Genomic DNA, 18572 nt, shown 5'->3' on the forward strand with positions numbered 1-18572 from the left:
CTGTAGGCTAACCAGTTTGACCGACAAGCGTAAACGGACGATCACTAATGATCGCTTCGCGAAAATGGAAAAGCTCGCTTGTTTCTATATGCTCCGCGACAACACCGTGTTTAAAGGGCAACGGGTCGAAGCGAACATGTTTTTAAATGTATTTTGAAATATTTCTCCTTGACAATAAGCGAGCGAGAGAGAGAGAGAGAGAGAGAGAGAGAGAGAGAGAGAGAGAGAGAGAGAGAGAGAGAGAGAGAGAGAGAGAGAGCGAGGAGGGGGGATCGTAGTAAATTAATTTCAAATTTACAATGTGAGACTTTTGGTATTTAGTCCTGTCGTGTTCTTATTGTAGTCATATATAATTATAAATCCAATTTATACATATCTATACATATACAAATAAAAAATGAATACTTAAAAACTTCTCGGTAAATAAAATATCAAAATTACGAATACCTTTTTGCAGCTATTAAATGATTTGAGAATGAAAGGCTTAAACGCATTACAATGTGAAGCAATCTCAGTTCTTCACTGATAGAACGTAAATAAAAAGAAAAGATTAAAACGAAGATAAAGATAAATAATTGAATTTCTCTTAAATTGAAAATAACTTTTTCTTAATATAATAAATAAAATATAAAATACTTGATTGTTTATCAAGGAAATATGTTCTTTGTGTTTCCAAAAAAAATATAAATTTCTTCACAACTTTATGTGCACGTCGTTGATTAATTACCAGTACTTATAATTAGCTATTATTTTATATCTATATATCGATAAAAAAATAACTGATTAATGATAACTTAATCCTCGATTGTGATATTCGTAGAATTACCCACATGTAATTAACAATGTCTCACAAAAATATTCTGCAGTTATATCAGTATTGTATTGCACATTGATGCTTTGTTGCAAACTTTTTTAACGACAAATATTTAATTCTCAATTTAATTCCGAGGAAGAGAAAAAGAGAGGAAATATAAGACGATCTCCAAAAGATTATAAATCACATTCCTTCGCAGTTTTTTCAATGCAGTATTTATTATTTCAGTATATTTCAACAACAATATATATCGGTAGTATATTATATTCTTAGCAACAATATCGGTTTTCTTTTACCTCGGATTATTCAACGACGATTATTTAAGATATAACGGACATATACAGAATTCGGTTTATATCTGAATTACAATAAATATACGAAGCTCGTACAAAATAATCGTTTGATATTCAATTAAATTGGTGTATCAATCGAATATGTATAAAATACTTTCCGTGCGTGCGATTAAAAATTTAATGATCGGCGCTGTCTTTACTACTCGAGATGTGTAACGCGCGGGCAACGATGAAACGTTCCGATATTTCTTTTTCCAACTAGACTCTAAGTCATTCGTCGCAACGAGACATGATCACGTTAAAAAGAAATGCGATATAACTGGAGCTTTGGCAAGAGAAAAGGCAGAACGAGTAGTAAAGACTCGCGTGTGAATCTCGATAAGACAACGATTGACGCGTTATTGCTTCTTACGATAGCCTTATAAATTATCAACATTATTCCTTTAGTCTTCGAAAAACAAGTATATACATTTACACTAAACTTACGCAATATCCTATACAATATACAAATTCTTTATATATAATTATAAAAAATAAACGCGATGATATTATAAAATGGATACTGTGTGATCCGATTAAATGCGTTTGCTGCTGCTTATCGCTTATACGAATTGTTCGTTAAACATACACATGTAATAAGTGTAAAACATATATATATATTTATATATTTTATATATACAACGTATATTATATATATTTTATATATATAAAATATATAACATGTATATACATATACAATATACATATATATATACAATACACACATATATATATGTATATATGTATTACATTCTTTTTTTCCTTACACATCAATCCTGAGATCTAAAAATACAATCTAGCTTATCTTTTCTTTTTTTTTTTCATCATTTGTCTCATTAATACATCTTGCCGAACAACATCTGCCATCTCTCACTATTTTACAAGTAAAAAAATATATACGTTACTCTTTCAAACATGTAACTTTCATAAACATCGAAAAAAGACAGGAAGAATGAAGAAAAACTTCTGTCAAATTCGTTCTCCATCATAATTTTGTCGTGCATGATTCATCGATAGAAACAACGTGGATTAATCACGGGCGCGAGAATAATTATCGCCCGAAAAAGAGATTGTTTAATTATTACAATAATAAATTCTATCATATCGATCTTCCACCACTCAATCTCAAAACAAAATGGCTGATAAGTGCATTCACTTCTTTGGTTGCATGAGTCCTTAATTTTATACATAATTACTGACATACATATACATTTCATATAACTGGTAATAAATACTTAGGAAAAAAAGGGGAGACAAGACATCGATGATGAATGAGTTTAAATTTTTATCATAATCCGAAAACGGTAGAGTCGCGCGTTACGAGAACAATTAAACAATTACTACCTCTCTCACGCGAGATCTCTTTATGTGCTTTCAAAAGGCGTAACACTTTATCGTCAAGGCCACAATTATGTCACTATCTAAAAAAAAGATTTACAAAGTGGTGTCTATATATATGTATATGATAGGAGCCTAAATTTTAAAAGTCTACACTTTGAAACATTATTGAGAAGAGCAGACGAATAATAAATTTATATTATTATAAACGCCAGTCTACAGTATCACCTTACAGCGTATGGGCATACAGCTGTTTGTCATTTCTACATGATATAAGATATCGAATTCTGAGATTCTTTATGTGTATCAATGCTGCTTGCGTCAGCAAATAGATAGTGTCCGCAATTTTACACTTTTACGATTCGACGCATTATTGCGCTATTTTCTATATATGTACTTTCACACAACGTAAGTCATTGGTGATTTACTATTCGCATTTGTATAAATTAAACAGTTTGCTTCTCTTAAAAAGAAAAAAAAAAGAAGAAACGAGAAGTCTATGCTTAAACGTATTTCATAAATGCCGTGAAAATCGCTCTTTCCGTAAAAATATAAAATTCTCGATCTTACGAAATATTAGCTTATCTCGTATCGTCCGAGAAGCATGAAAACGCCGAAAGCGCTCGCTACAAATATCTGTTTTTGGATGAGCAGCAGTTCAATGAAATGGAAAATCGAACTTTTTGACGTTTTTTGCGGGGCACACCCCTCTCGGGTAATTTCGATAAATGCCTGCACGGGGTGCCCTCGTGGTTCGGTCGAATACTTATTTGGTCGATTGTGAGATTACTCTATAATGAATTTCAATGAAGGTTTACAATCACTTTCGAAGGCTGCGGTATTTACTTAATAATCTCATTAAAATACGGAACACGCGCAAAAAGGCACATATACTTTCAAAGCTATCACACGTGTTAGGATGAATTACGTTTACTCTGCGATTAGATCAATTAAGAGAAACTAGGTTAGCACCAGCCTAATTTTGTTAGGATGAGCAAGTACAATTGTCCTTATATTAAAACCTTCGCAAGCTGCGCAATGATAGCTGCAAGAAAAAAAGTCATCTGTGTGTTCCCTCTCGAATATCCGTTCTCTACTTAGAGAATATTTTTAATACCCCTACAAGCATATTTAATTACGATAGAAACTTTTTGTCATCACTGTTCATCGTTCATTATCGTAAATTGATCACAATTGGTGTTATCGAATTTATAGCTCAGCGCTACTTTTAAAGGCAAGTACAAATGTTTATCATAATGACAAATTTGCAAGTGAACATAGTTTAAATCATTCATATTATATAAACGTTATCGAAACATCGTAAAAAGGAAGTATCACGCGATGTAGTTGCAAAAATCAATTATACGTGTATAATTGTTATAAATAATGCATATTTTTTGTCCCTGTCATACTTTAAATTCACCTAAGACTTTGCAAAGAATTGTGCGATACAACAATTTTTTTTTTGATCATGTCTGTATTACCGTTCCTATTGTAATAGCGAATTACGTAATCGTCTATTTGAGATTCTTTTTTTCTTGTATTGTCTTTCATCTTCTTCATTTAGCATAATACCTAATGTTATATACCCTGAAAAGCTTTGTTTTCCAGATCGTCAAAGAGATTCTATACAGTGCTAATGTTAGCATTAGTATCGTCAAAAGTAGGAGAAAATGTCATGAAGTTAAGATTAATATGTTATTATCAAAAAGTTAATTGTCTATATGTTCATATCGTAGAGATGTGGAGGAGCACCTACCACTGAAGGCATCTGGCAGCCGCGTCGCACTAACAGACGAACAGATGGTCCACCGTTACGTATAATCTCAATCGCTTCTGTATGCGTCATATTTTTGGTATTAATACCGTTTATTTCGATTATCTGATCACCAATCTAGAAATAACATAATACTTGCATGTAACATTGTGTATTCATAGTTTAAAACGCATATATTTCTAGCAATATATATATATTCGATTTAAATTTATTTAAATTAATTAAACATTAAATTTAATAGGCCAATACAAGCCTAAGACATGGATTTTCATCTAGGTGGTACTTGGAGCTTGTATCAACTTCGTACTGAATTTATAGTTTGTAACAAACGAGTCAATCAATATTGTTCAAACGGAAATAAGTACATCAAAATTTTACTCACTCTAAGCCGATTATCGATAGATGCCGGGCCGTTCTCCGCGATTTGCAAGACAAATAACGGCATGTTTTGAAATTCACGGCCACCACGTATGCTGAAGCCAAAACCTCGGGTACCCCGAGTTAACTCTACAGCATGGTACTGGCCCCCATCTCCATCTCCTGTAGGCTCGTCCTAAACAGAAAAATTCAACACTTTAATCGCTCCATAATCAATATGGACGTATAAAGAATAAAATAAAAAAAGAAATTCTTCGCAATATACTGCTAAGTTAAAAAATTTGTCGAAGCAAGCCTATACCTTTTGAGAAAGAGATGTATTGCTACAGCAATCGTCCAACGGATATCCAATCGTCAATGTGACAGAATAACCAGAATCTTTAATTAAATTGACGATATCCTTGTGGCAAACGTTTGTGATATCTATATGATTGACAGCGAGAATGTGGTCTCCGACGTTTAATCTTCCGCATCTTTCAGCGGGCGAGCCTTCGATTATTCTGCCGATCGTGGAGCCGGCTTTGTTGACAGACGAGATTATTACGAAACCGAATCCCTCGTTTTCCATTCGAGTGACACTAACGTCATACGGATATTGAAGATTCATTTGTCGGCCGTAAGACGACTGAAGGTTCTCTTGAAGATGCTCCTGCGTGTTGATCCGACGTCGTATTCCCAGAGTTACTCGGCCGTTTTGTGCTGCCGCTATCATTAGTTGCACTACATGATGATGAGAAGAGTTCATGACGCTCTCTCCGTCGACAGACATGATCAGATCGCCGGTACTGAGTCTATTGTCAAGATCGGCCGCTCCACCAGGAACAATATGACCGACCGAAACCTGCTAACCGTAATATTTTTAACATTTCCATTTTTATTAGCTGTGATGACTACACTTTTTGTAACATATGAAAGTAACATCGTTAATACAGATCATCAACACCAACCTGAGATCCTTCTTCCGTACCACCAACTATCCTAAATCCAAATCCAGTGTCTTGCCTGACTAAAGTCACTAAAGTTTCTATCCATTCTATGTCGGGCACCATTGGACAGACCAATTCGTTCGTGTATTGAGGATATCTTAAATTAATACCACAAATGAAATGATTTCGTCAGTATTTCTTCAAATTTCTGTGTACATAAACATGTTTAATAATTTTTAAGCACACATTTTATGTAATAGTTACAAGTATTAATTTGGGATCTTTGAAAGATAAAAACAATTACGATTTAAATAAATTCTTTCAAATCTTAACTTTTGATAGATCGACGATATACGTACCGAGATATGGAACTGGAATGTGGCTGTTCGTGCTCGAAACTGGTGGTCTCTTTCCGCTTATCCCAGATTTCGCCGGTATCAACATTCTGCTCCTGCCCAATGGAATACATATTGTAGTCGTCATTGTACTGGGAATGCGATTGAACTGGATAGACATCCTTGTAGTAATCGGAGTGCAAATATCCATTCTGCTTGAGCATATTATTATGATGAGAGATGTCGATGGAATACATGTCGTTACTGATATTCAACTTGTCGTTTGCCACCCAGTCACGCTTAGGAACGTTCCTAATGGAATCGTCGTCGAGATTCATCACCGCAAAATTCTCCGACAGATTGGCTGTGATGTTAGCTTTATACGGATCCGAGTAGTACATCCCATGCGAATAGTCGGCGTACTTATAATGGTTATCTAGCGGATTCAATTCATTTTCGCCCTGCACCTCGCTCCAGTTCGATCTGCTCGCGCTAGTCGGCGATTTGGAACGATTTCTGGTGTCGATCAATGGTGTTTTCGGTCTGCTAGGTATTACCGTCTTCGACTGGGTGCTGTAGATATCCGCGGTGGGCGTTTTGCTTCTGAAAAAATCCTGCGCAGTCTTCTCCTTCTTCTCCTTCGACTTTGTCGTCGTTCGCTGAACGTGTATCAACGCTTCCTCGTTACGCGGGCAGTCCTTCAATACTTGCACCACCTCTGAGTGGCACATGTTCCTGACGTTGATGTCGTTTATGTTGACCAGAATATCGCCCTCCATTAAGTTTTTACAACGCTGACGATCCAAAATCTTTTTGACCTTCTGGCCGTGTGCAGAGTCCGCTATCGTAAACCCAAACCCCATGGCTCCTTTTACGATGGCAATGCTGAGAAACTCTGGCTTGGAAGACACCGATGAGTCCTTACAATCGTTCAAATCGCTACTTTCCGACAGCAGAATATCCGTGCTGCTCGGTCTCTTTATCGTGTTGATTTTGTCCGAAATACAGAGATCGGGCATCGAATTGACAGACGTCGTGGCGAGATTCTCACCATTCTGGAGACTGTGCACCGGCAAGAATGTGGAGTCCAAAAAATTGAAACGTCCGTTGTCTTGAAGAGACGAGTTTAAATCCATGTACATCGCAGGATCTTCTGTCGAAAAGATTCGAGAATAAGTCTATATAATTCTAATCTTCCGATATAAAAATATCAATACGTATTAACTATCCCCAACACTTGCTTTACCTGGCGCGTTGACGGCGATCGTGGTCACAACTTCTGTATTAGGATCATTGGGATCGAAAGGCAACGTGTAACCTCGACACACTTCCAAGGTTACCGTATCGCCGCTACCAATTGACTTGAATACATTCACCATTTCATTATGCGTGAATCCAAGCACACAGGTGTCATTAACGTATACTAACACGTCCCCTGAAAAGAAGTTACAATTATGCGAACAGATGCGGAAGCGGAAGTGAGTCACACGCTTGAGAATTAGCGGTATCTGGAAATTACCGGTTTGTAGCTTCCCATCCAGCCACGCTGGACCATTTGGCACGACGCTTTTGATTTGGAGGAATTCTTCCACGGCATCGTCCCCGCCGACAATGGTGAATCCCAGGCCCCGCGAACTCTTTAATAAGGTAGTCCGTATCCTGTGACCCTTCAGCTTGTCGGGATTTCTAGTAAAGTTGGGACTCTTCCTCTCGAGCAAGTTCTGCTGCGCTCTTTTCGCTTGCAACACCGGATTTTCGTATTGAGTTCTACGATTCACGTGATCGATGAAATACGTGCCGTACAGGGTGTCGTCAATTTTCTCCCAACCGTAGGGTAATTCATCGTCGAGGCATTCCTCCAGCGATCTCTTTTGAAATTTCGACAGACGCGGGTCCAGCCAGTGAGATGTGCCGGTATTGTGGCTACAACATGATTTACTAATATCACTTTTTACGTGTCAAGAAATAAGATTAATTAAGAACAAGTATTATATTTGTACACGTACTATTTTATATACCGAATGTTACTAGATTTCTCACATTCTCACGCATTGTATTCTCGTAAGTTATTTTCGCTGTCTACTTGTTAATATTCTCTTTAATTGCTAATTTGACATTATTACTACTTATTCTTTACATCTCTATGTTCATATATCAATATGTATGAACGTCTTTACATAATTTTAGTGTCAGTCACATATTCGTGCATATAAATCATCATTATTATTATTATCTTATTATTTTAATTTTCATCAAAGATCTAGGCTTGTAAGTAACGTTATTGCTGTCTCACCTTTTAAAGTGCATCTCTCTACTATATACTTTTGCTTCCATGTATGTATCATTTGCGCTTCAATAAGGTTATTATTAATAAAATTGTTATAACAATATATATTGCGATCAATGCAAGATAGCCGGCTCTATCACTCACTGATTTCAAGAATTTGAAAAAATTGTCAGGAATTTATTCTTTAATTGCATAGGTGTGTCGCATACATACTCTATGAAATAAACTTCTCCTGTGTCCGTGTACGCCTTCTCCCAGTTAGGTGGTAACGGACCTAACTGATCCTCCGTGGCTGGAGTGCGGTTCCGAGCGGTTCGTTCCTGGTCCGAGGTCCCTGTACTCTGCTCCGATCCCGTATTGTACAGATACGTTGGCGGAATCCTTCTCCCATCGTTTCCACCGATTGTCAATATCTCCTTGTCTAGACTCTCTCCTTCAAGCAGACGGGATACGCGCGTTAAGAAACTTTCGCTGTTACATTACGTCAGTATATCCGAGAGCAACAAACAATTACCGTCGTTGGGATTGTCGATGGACGCCGCGTCGTCCGTTTTCGCAGCCATCTTAAAAGCCTTGCGTTCGTCTCAAAATCCTGTCAAGAAGAATGCAACTGTCACGAAATGTTAAATACCACAAATTGTGTGTGTGGGTGTAATTTATAAATACAACTTAATATAAACGTAGCTAGATATAGCTTGTAAATTATAGCTTAAACTATATAACTAAAAATAAGGTATAAAATTATAGACAACCATAAATTAAGTGTAAAACTGTAAAACTTAAACTAAACAGAATTATAAATAAAGTTTAATACATGTAACGGGAAGCTAAATTAATAATTCCCTCGTGGAATTTTCCTCAGAAATTTAAGTGCAAGAAAAAAGAGAAAAACTCGTGCGTTAGTATATCAAACACGTTTTTCAACCTCGTAATTAAAGCAATTTGCCGGGATATCGAGATCGCTATTTCGAGGAAGGAGAGCGTCGATCGAATACACACATACACACACATACACGCACATTTGCTACGTTCTATCGCATGCAAACGAAATACGCACAGAATGAGCGTCCGGACCGTCGGGTAATTAAGAAGAGACTCGTCCCTAGAGACGCGTCACGTATCACGTTGCACGCGTCACGGACGGTGGTTCTCTCTTCCACCTCGACGACGCCGCGCCGGGGTGGCTCGCCGGTTCCCGATCTTCCGATAGCATTTCGGAAAAAAAAAAAAAAAAACACGTCGGCGCGCACGAGCGCGTGGAGGAAAGTGGGGAAAGTAGAACGGTCTTAATCCAGTCTTTAAATCTCTATAAAACCGTTACGGTGTCCCCCATAATCGTTTCTGCAATCGCACCTTCGATAAAGCGTATGTCTCATTGAGCCGCACTGAAAACGAGATCGACGTGTAGTAGTCCCCAGGTTCCGGAGCGGAAGGGAGGCAAGAGAAAAAAAAAAGGAAGAAGAAGAAAAGGAGGCGGAAGGCGCGGCCGAGAGACGAAACCGTATATCTCCGATCCGCGCAAATTCGAGCGGACTCACGTGCTCGCGTGGTCTCGGGGCAAACTTCACGCCGCGCTGCGCCGCGCCGCACGCGTGTTTCCGACGGACAGGTGTCCGCGGGACGCAATTACATAAAGCGAGGCAAGGAACGCCACGGGCGCGGGCGGGAGGGAAGGGCCAGAAGGAGAGAGAGAGAGAGGGGGGGGGGGGAAGAGAAAAAGAGAAACACGCACGCGGGGAATGAGCGGGCGGGCGGGGGGACCGCACGAACGTGAATGCATTCTTACGAATGCATTCACCCGTGCGCGGCGCGGCGAGGTGAGGCGAAGCGAGGCGAGGCGAGGAGCGCGAGCGCGAATGTGCCGCTCGCGTATGACGCGGCGATCATTAGGTCCATTCGTTTAGAGAGGCGCTCTCCTGCACTTTCTACGCCTCGAAGTGAGACGAGGGAAAAGGGGGAGGGCAATGACGATCGTAGTGTGCGTACTCCGACACTAGCTGCTCGTTTCTCCCGCGTACGAGGAGAAGTCAGCGAAGTTAGAAGCGGGAGGGCGAAAGGGGGGAGGAAAAAAGGAGAGAAAAGAGCGTACTTTTCGCGCGACACCACGCTCACCCGCTACGTAACGTAAATATTGCTGCGCCCCCGGGGGGGGGGGCGGGAGGAGGGGGTGGCGACTCCCTCGTCGTTTTCTCCTCTCGCTCTCGCCGTCGCTCTTTCTCTCCCGCACGGTACTCCCGCATCGACGTGGCCAGGCCAGGCCACATGCACCCGCGCGGTGCAACAATGGCACGCGATATCGCGGGGTTCTACCTCCCGACTCCCGACCTGCATTCGAGATCTGCTCGATCGCGCACGTTAGCTTAGCCACGAAGTGAAGCGTGCGTTCTCGAGCTCGAGGCGACGAGCCAAGCGGAAAAATATCGAGAGAGAAAGAGAGACGGCTCGTTATTTATCGCGGGGAGAGAGAGAGAGAGAGAGAGAGAAAGAGGGAGGTGGAGCGTGAGGCAGATGAGCAAAAGAAACTGAGAGGAAAAAGTATATACATGTGTATATATATATACACATATGTTTGCGGGCGTGTGTATGTCCGGCGAACGTTTTTCTTCCGTTTTCTTCCAATAGCAGCGATAAAGGCGAGAGCGTCAACGGCGACAACAACACACTCGGGGGGATTACTCACGCTGCGTTTCCTGCACGATGACGCGTTCAGCAGCACGCGTAACCGTCATGGTTCCAGGCGGTGGTGCGGCCAAGTGATAATCCGTTATCGTCGGCACTGAATCACTCGCGGATCGCGGAAACGATCATCGCACCGCGTCGTGTACGGACGATAGCGCGCTCGCACGTCGTGTGACTCGTGTGAGGCGAGACAGGAGACAGGGAGGAGACGGAGAGAGGGAGAACGTTAACGTACACATATACTCTATACACGACGACCCGGGACTACATCACACGGCGCACCGCCACTCGCCGTTTCGTACGTGTGTACGAGACATTTAACCGACCGCCGTACGTTGAGCGTTGAGTGGTACGTTGCCGTTGCCGCCGCCACCACCGCCGCCGCAGGCACATCTTGCGCCTGCGTCGTGCGCGCGCCGCGAGTCACGTGATCGCACGATTGCGGGAACTTCGAAACTCAGGTAGAACAGAAAATCGCAATGAAGTCAAAATAATGTCGATGCAACGACAAAAAGACGATTTTTAGGTCATTTACCACCATTTTTCCATCATTTTGACTTCATTGTGACTTTCTGTTCTACCTGGGAAGAGGCTTCGTCTTCTTGGGGGTTCTTCCCTGACAGGAAGGAGAGATCTGATTCTAAGAGGGGGAGTACAAACAATGTTGAGATGCTAAAGTTGTAAATGTTCGAAACAAAGGGGGGAAATAAACTCGGTTATATTAGTTTCTGCGGAAACTTTTCAAAATTCCCGTAATCGAAACGGCACATTTACGTGCACAACGTCCGCGAATATGACCTGGTTCGAAAGAAGCAGGCATTCGACATCCTCCGTTAATCCGGTAGACCTCTTTTGTAACTTATAATAACAAGTCGATATCGTTTTATTGTTGTTGTACAGCTTTCTTATCATATATTATGCACAACGACAATATCGTTAAGAATTAATGCAACAGAATAGGATTGCTGGCAGCTGGGTAAATTATTACTTTAAAGTTGCAACTTGCATAGGCCATTAAACAAATACTAAATATTTTTTAATTATGTTATTCAAATTAAGTATCTTCGCTAGTACAATTTAAAAAATTAAAAGAGTCTCAAAAAATTATAACAAAATCATAGCTCTAGACTTCTAAACAATTATATCGCATTAAAAAGTATAATATCTACACGAAAGTAACTCTAATCAACGTAAAAAGATAATTACTCGTGTTCGAAATGGCAGAAAAATTCGCGTTAATTTACTCGAAGGAAAGCAAGAATTGATTTACAAGCAAGAATAGGCATAAACGTTTCTCTCTATCGCGTGTTCGAATACATAAATATCCCCAGATTGAATAAAATACAAAAATCACGATTGAAAAATATATAATCCTCGCGAATAACCGTTCCAGCGTTAAAGCTCTACAAAATTGTAGTCGTCGAGGATCCTGTAGCGGTCCTGTCGGTAGTGCACTAGGTCGTCCAGGAAGCGCATGCTGCTGTTGTTGTGGAGTTTCGTCAGCACGGGCAGCAGCGGCGTGACCCCCGCGACGTTCGCCAGGTCGTCGTAATAGTGACCTTGCTCGGGGCCCATCATGTGAAAGTGTCTCTTCTGCAGACCTCTCTCAGCGCGTTTCGCCACCTCCTCCGCCTCGGAGCGCAGCATATCCGCTCGCGCGGGAAACTGCCTCTCGCCGTGCCAGTGTCGTAGGACGAATCGTACCTTGAAATTGCAAGTAATCGTATTGCCATTATCAGATGATGTCATGCCGCGCCGCCGCGCCGGCCGGCCGGCCGGTCGACGCCGCGGATGCGCGACGGTGACTTTCTAGCATTTTTTCCCCCGTCACGCGCGACCGCGTTCCTTTCAGCCGCGCTCGGAGACAATCTCATCCGCTCCGGATGCCCCACGGGCTTGGAATGTCGCGTGTCTAAAGTGAATTGCGCGCGGCCTTTGTACGTCTGACGTACTCTCGAAGTATCAATTTGAAACTTAAAGCGCGACGTACGGCCTAAAGTACGAGACATTGTTTAAAAGTGAATTTGTCAAAATGGAGAGACGAAGGTATCATAATATTTTGAGTTCTAAATTTTAGGGAGATGATTAGCAAGAAAAAGATTTATACCTGCAAATCGAACATGCTAAAGGCGCAGACGTAGTACGGAAGACCAATTAGTGCCAGAGTAGGGTTCTCTATGGACACCAGATGCTTCCAAAGGGGCGTGACCATGTTGGAGTCCACTCGGACCCCACAGGATTCGGCGAGAAAGGGAAAGTTGTACTTGTAGCCTTTTAAGGAAAGAGATTCAAAGGATGTTATTTTAATTGTTAGACTGAGACAATGTCCCATAGCAATTATACCGTATAAAGAAGGGAGAGAATCTACCTGTACAATAGAAGACGACATCGACCCGCTCCTTCGTTTCGTCCGCAAAAACCGCCTCGCGTTCCTTCAATTCCACTACGTCAGCTTTCTAAAACAAAAACCGTCATCCGCCGCTAAGAAGTACCTCCGCGTGTGATTTTACTATTTTCTTTCTGGGGCTTGCGCTTTTACCTGCACGACATTCTCGGGGAACACGGTGGCAATGGTCTCGGTCAGGTGATGACTCAGAATCACGCGATTCGCATTCTTGGATATTTCCAACGCCAAATCCATACCTATCGGAGAACAGAAAGGCGCTGCGTTTTAATCGCGAATAACTTTGCCTGAGAACTTTTCATTCTGATTGTTCGCGCCTTCAAAACTAGGTGTCCACAAACGTTTGTTTAGCAACGAAACGTTAATAGAATTAAAAGCCGTGAAAAGAAAACATTAATAATTGAAACGTTAATAACTGGCACAAATCGTTCGAATCGGCGATAAGAAAATGTCTCGTTCAAGAAATAATTAAGTGAGTGATATAACGTCGTATGTACCGGAAGGACCAGCTCCCAAGACGACGACGTTCTTGCCATCGAAGACCTCGGGTATCCTGTAATCGTGGCTGTGTATCTGCTTGCCCGTGAAGATGTCCTGGCCGGGTATACTCGGGGTCCTGGGCTCGAAATAATGACCGTTGCACACCATGACCGCGTCGAACGGCTCGATCACGACTACGTCCCCCTGCAAGTCCCTGACCTTGACCGACCACTTCCGGTCCCCCGCAACCGGCTTCACCAGCTCTACATTATGCAGCAGCTGGAATGTTTACGCCATGACAAGCTTATACCATTAGAATCTAGTTATTATTATTTATCAGTTCATTTATTTATCACAGTACTAATATTATAATAAAATTAATATGACAATATTATTATTATTATGTCATATTACAATGTAAATTAATAACATAATTAATATAGTATTATAATATTATAACTAGCAATAATAGTACCTAATAGTGCTTGTGAATTCATGTTTAACAATTTGGATGAAATGTAATGATATTTAATGCACAACTTTACGTGGTTACAGTTCTATGCACTCACCCGAATGTAAGGACGTAACGCAAAGTGATCGCAGTACGCATTCAGGAAATCCAATATCTCCGTGCGCGACAGGTAGCTCTCGGGTCCCTCCGGTATCGGAAAATCCGGATAGCCCATTACCTCTTTCGGTAAATTAGTTCTAGAATAATTAGGCAGTATATTTTCATCAACGGCATCGAATAATTTGCAATAATACACGGACAAAATTCATCGAGTATTTATTTCTACCGTTCTACGAAAATACTTATGGAAAATTTCAAGGGTAACGATGCGACATATAGGAGTAAAATTGATATATGAAAATAAAAATTAGACCATTAACTTTTATTATTAACGTATTCTCTGTGCAGGATTACCGAGAGAACGAATATTGCCTGCAAGAGGAATACGCGGCCGTACCTGAGGCTTTTGTACATGCTAGTGTGAATCGGTAAACCGTATCTATCGGAACCAGTTTCCTCCCGGTAGACCCAGGTCCCGCCGATTTGATCTGTTTTTTCGTAGCACACCACCTGATCGCCGTAAGTACCGGAAACGCAGTGCCGGAGTGCAGCGAGTCCCGCAGCTCCGGCGCCGATCACGGCGATTTTCATGATTGCGCGCTTGTTAGCTTTTTAAGCTTCGCAGAACACGTGGAATCCTCGTTGGCACTTTCAGCGAAAGTGCTAGATCGGCAACCTATTTCAATAGTTAATGAAGCATGATCGTGGTATATTCATTTAATAAATAGGTATCCTGCACCTATCGCGCTCGCTTTCGTCATTCTTCTACCGATGCAGAAGCAATTTTTCTCTGATAAGAGTTAAAGGAATAATTGAGCCTATCAGAAGCGAAAATAATCAACTCTATAAGATAAAAAGCAGAGAAAATCGATGAAATTATAAATCAATCATGCGCTCTGATATTAAAAGTAAAAAATTTGCAAAAAGTGGAGTTGATCAGTTTGGTTTCTGATATATTCAATTAATATTCATTTTTATTTTTACCGAAAGAAAGATAAATTAAAGCTGAGACTAGATAAACTCCGCTGTGACATATGTATCGCTCTGGTCTCGAGAATAATAAATAGTGATAAAGAATAATGATAAAAGTTATCTATTTGCTTACATTTAAGTAATAATGTGTGAGAAGCTGTTATCTTATATTTATTTTAAGTGGAATATTCGAAAGAAATAAAATAGGCTAATAATCCGAACTTGTTATTATATATAGTTATGTATAATTTGAAAAAATAAATAAAAATGTTAACCGTTTTGACCTGTTCATCCAACAAAATTGCTGTACCTACTACTCTGACGAAGTTTATTAGCGATGCAACAGATTCCAACTTGCGTTTATATTTTACAACTTTAATGACGATTTACTGTTGTAATTACCGTTGCTCATGATTTGCTCATGATCTTATTTATAGATCGAAACGTTTGACACATCTTTGTTTATTTTTATTTAAGTTATAACACATAACTAAAGAGAGCACACTAATAAGTAGCTCGATTCGTTAGCTCATTTATTTTCTTCGATTTTTAATCTATTGAATCTTGAATCACGTTTATCGTAATATTATTATTAATCGGTCGAAACGTTGATACAGCTGACGAGTCGTTCTATAAATAATTAAGATTACATTTATATAGGGTGTCTGGTAACCGTGTCACCTCTCGTAAGCAAGTAAAACGGATTAAACTGAACAATAGTTCTGTTTTGCGATTTTCTTAATAATTAATGAGAAATTAATAAAGATCCGCAAACGGACGTGCATCCGCGCGATCCGTTTATGCAACTTTTCCTGTCGAAATCGGTTGCGACAGTACGGGTGAACCGGCTAAACTTGTGAAAGGTGCAACACAGGTCCGATCGAAAGTCGAACCCTCGTTCTTTCTTCCGTACACTTTTATCACATATTAAGAAAAATCACATTCATACATTCTTTTTCTCCATTTAAATTTAGATATCACGTTTGAAACTTTTCAGGCCAAATCGGTCGAATCTCGAAGATGTGAGTCAATCTTCTGAAAATACGACTAACTTACACGTTGAACGCGCCACATATGCATAAATAGAACGCGCTTAACGAGATTTGATAAGACAAGACAGATCTCTTGTGGCGTGTGTTAATCAAATTCAAGATAAAGTTTTGATAAAGTACAGTCTAGTTACTCACCAACGGAAAAACACAAAGCGCTCGCGCAAAAACGGAATTCAGTGGAGTGCGCGATACATGTGTCACAGCTGAAGCAAAGAGCAAAATGACCGAGTGGAGTATTAAGCGATCATTAAAGAAAGGGGGGAAATACAAGGCTGATACCGATAAGTCATGTATCCCGCGTGTTTACCAAAATGAACGCTAAGATTAGACCTTCAACCTCTTTTACACGTTTTATTATCCTTGAATTCGACGATTAGCACAACATTCGACGTCAGTTAGTTTCAAGTTTTTTTCCTCAAAACTTAATGTGTGCGATATCTATAAAAAGAAAATATCAAGAAGAGGAAACAGCAATCGATTGAAATTATGTGATGTGAAAGAGGTTTACCTTTATATACAGTAAAATATATGTATATATCGATTTTATTATTTAAAATAAAATATATTATTACAGCTTATTAACTATATCTGTCTAATTAAACATAGAGCTAGATATGGTGTAATAGTCTATTAGACAAATACAAATGGCAACGTTGCACTATGCAACTTCTGTTCTTGAGTTTTGTAAGATTATTTTACTTGATGTTGTTCCTTATGTTACATGGTCATGACGTTCCGTGAAAGACTTGGAAAAGTGGAAGATTGTCCGGTGGTATTATCTATGAAAATCTACTCGTCAATGTTTCCTTCCCGATTCCCACTTATTTTTATACAACATGTACAATTGCATCGCCGCTTTTGCGTCTTCCACGGAACTGTGCTCGCCTACTTGTATCTCCCTACCTAACAATTCGTGCGCGAGCTTCTTCAGGCTGGGAGTGTTCCCCTTCGATATCTGACGGAAAGGTTTATATCTCGAAGTATCCCGCCAATATCTTCGCGGGTGCGACAGATACAGAACGTTGAGATCGTGCTTCAATGCGTGGCCCACTAAAATGCGACCTTTCAGGATATCCGCCACCTCCTTCTGCACGACGTTAAAGTTTTCTCCGTTCTGCAAGTGCTCCGGTCGGATGCCGCTGATCGCCGTTCTGTAATCCACGACCTTCTCCCTCGGCTTGACGTATTTGTCGTACAGACAATCGCCGTGTTTATTTACAATTGATACTCGGGCTATCATACTCTCTGTGCCGTCGCCGATACCGACCATTTCGCAGTCCATGGCGACTTGCTTCGTCAAAGTGTTCTTGTTCTCTTTATTCTTGACGGCATTGTGCTTGCCGCTTTCCTCCTGTGGCTCCTACAATTGGCAGATATGTATCAAGAAATATAATTCACTATTAATAACATTTATATTCAAAACAGTATTATACATCTATACCTTTACCGTATGATGTGGAGTGGTGCATACTTTTTTAAGCTTCGGATATCTGTTCTGTGAGACGCTTTTTTCTCCAGTGCTTTCTTTTGTCTTTGGGTTGGGAAAAAAGTTTTTGTAAGTCTTCCAATTGCATCCGGATGCCTTACGTTCGGTGCTTGGAGTAAGCTGCTTTGTCGTTTTGTTCCTCTTGTCTGAACCAGATGATCCATTGTCCATTCTTAAAAAAAAAAAATAAAAAAGAAAATATTTCTTCCTCATCATTTTCTTCTTTCTCTGATAAGTATTAAGCGATAGTTTATAGCCATCTATTTACAACCTAATCTATCACTGAAATATATCTGATATTTTTATACCTATATAGCTGTCATGTAAATTTAAATAGTCTATAAAGTGATATATGCACAATTAACAATACACATTTCGATTCTTGAATGTTAAGAAATTTTAACGTTTCTTATTACGGCATGGATGATATTACAAAGTATGACAATTATTTTGTCGATTAAAATTGCACGTACACATTGATAAAACGGAAAATTATTTTATTATATTGTTAGCAGTATTTATTGATAATAACAATACGTTTACTAATTTATTTTAGAATCGTAACTTCATTCACTCCACCTTTCGAGATAAATATAGCATACATTCCAAATTTCAACGTATGTCGTGAACTCCGAAAACCATAGCAACCATAACCTAACTTAGCATTCTAGAAAATACTCGACTACGATTGGTTATTGGTTGATGCGAATATCAATGAATTAGGGCCTGAGCGTCGCAAAT

General features: G+C 40.0%; 3 protein-coding genes and 1 long non-coding RNA gene across 15 annotated transcripts; 1 reads left to right on the forward strand and 3 right to left on the reverse strand.

Annotated features, from left to right (window-relative positions):
- Nucleotides 1–1010: 1010 nt before the first annotated feature.
- On the reverse strand, nucleotides 1011–11177 carry LOC139777344 (membrane-associated guanylate kinase, WW and PDZ domain-containing protein 1). 10 transcript variants are annotated; one of them, XM_071714708.1, is made up of 12 exons: nucleotides 10868–11177; nucleotides 8702–8779; nucleotides 8401–8620; nucleotides 8194–8250; nucleotides 7420–7823; nucleotides 7147–7335; nucleotides 5925–7050; nucleotides 5587–5722; nucleotides 4941–5483; nucleotides 4644–4814; nucleotides 4244–4378; nucleotides 1011–3275 (listed from the first exon to the last, which is right to left on the reverse strand). In XM_071714708.1, exons 2-12 carry the CDS (start codon nucleotides 8748–8750, stop codon nucleotides 3111–3113), a joined length of 3195 nt encoding a protein of 1064 aa, XP_071570809.1. In that variant the 5' UTR covers nucleotides 8751–8779; nucleotides 10868–11177; the 3' UTR covers nucleotides 1011–3110. The 10 variants fall into 10 exon arrangements, with proteins under 10 accessions (XP_071570809.1, XP_071570802.1, XP_071570808.1 ...); XM_071714701.1 differs by having other exon boundaries at nucleotides 5925–7053; nucleotides 10868–11175; XM_071714707.1 differs by having other exon boundaries at nucleotides 4941–5480; nucleotides 5925–7053; nucleotides 10868–11174.
- On the forward strand, nucleotides 11086–16923 carry LOC139777350 (uncharacterized). The gene is made up of 3 exons (XR_011719333.1): nucleotides 11086–11215; nucleotides 14306–14447; nucleotides 14670–16923. It is a non-coding gene; the product is annotated as an uncharacterized lncRNA (long non-coding RNA).
- On the reverse strand, nucleotides 11717–14912 carry LOC139777348 (senecionine N-oxygenase). Its single transcript, XM_071714721.1, has 7 exons — nucleotides 14719–14912; nucleotides 14320–14458; nucleotides 13768–14029; nucleotides 13406–13509; nucleotides 13235–13322; nucleotides 12974–13137; nucleotides 11717–12570 (listed from the first exon to the last, which is right to left on the reverse strand). The coding sequence occupies exons 1-7, from the start codon at nucleotides 14910–14912 to the stop codon at nucleotides 12262–12264; spliced, it is 1260 nt and encodes a 419-aa protein (XP_071570822.1). The 3' UTR covers nucleotides 11717–12261.
- On the reverse strand, nucleotides 16871–18563 carry LOC139777349 (RNA exonuclease 4). Of its 3 annotated transcripts, none has more exons than XM_071714723.1 (3): nucleotides 18434–18563; nucleotides 17787–18003; nucleotides 16871–17705 (listed from the first exon to the last, which is right to left on the reverse strand). In XM_071714723.1, exons 2-3 carry the CDS (start codon nucleotides 18000–18002, stop codon nucleotides 17142–17144), a joined length of 780 nt encoding a protein of 259 aa, XP_071570824.1. In that variant the 5' UTR covers nucleotide 18003; nucleotides 18434–18563; the 3' UTR covers nucleotides 16871–17141. The 3 variants fall into 3 exon arrangements, with proteins under 3 accessions (XP_071570824.1, XP_071570823.1, XP_071570825.1); XM_071714722.1 differs by having other exon boundaries at nucleotides 18411–18557; XM_071714724.1 differs by lacking the exon at nucleotides 18434–18563 and adding an exon at nucleotides 18140–18404.
- Between the last annotated feature and the right edge of the window lie 9 nt (nucleotides 18564–18572).

The sequence above is a fragment of the Temnothorax nylanderi genome, unplaced genomic scaffold (assembly GCF_030848795.1).
Source record: "Temnothorax nylanderi isolate EJ_2023f unplaced genomic scaffold, tnyl_v1.0 TNYL_tig0145_pilon, whole genome shotgun sequence".
Taxonomy (NCBI): Eukaryota; Metazoa; Arthropoda; class Insecta; order Hymenoptera; family Formicidae; genus Temnothorax; species Temnothorax nylanderi.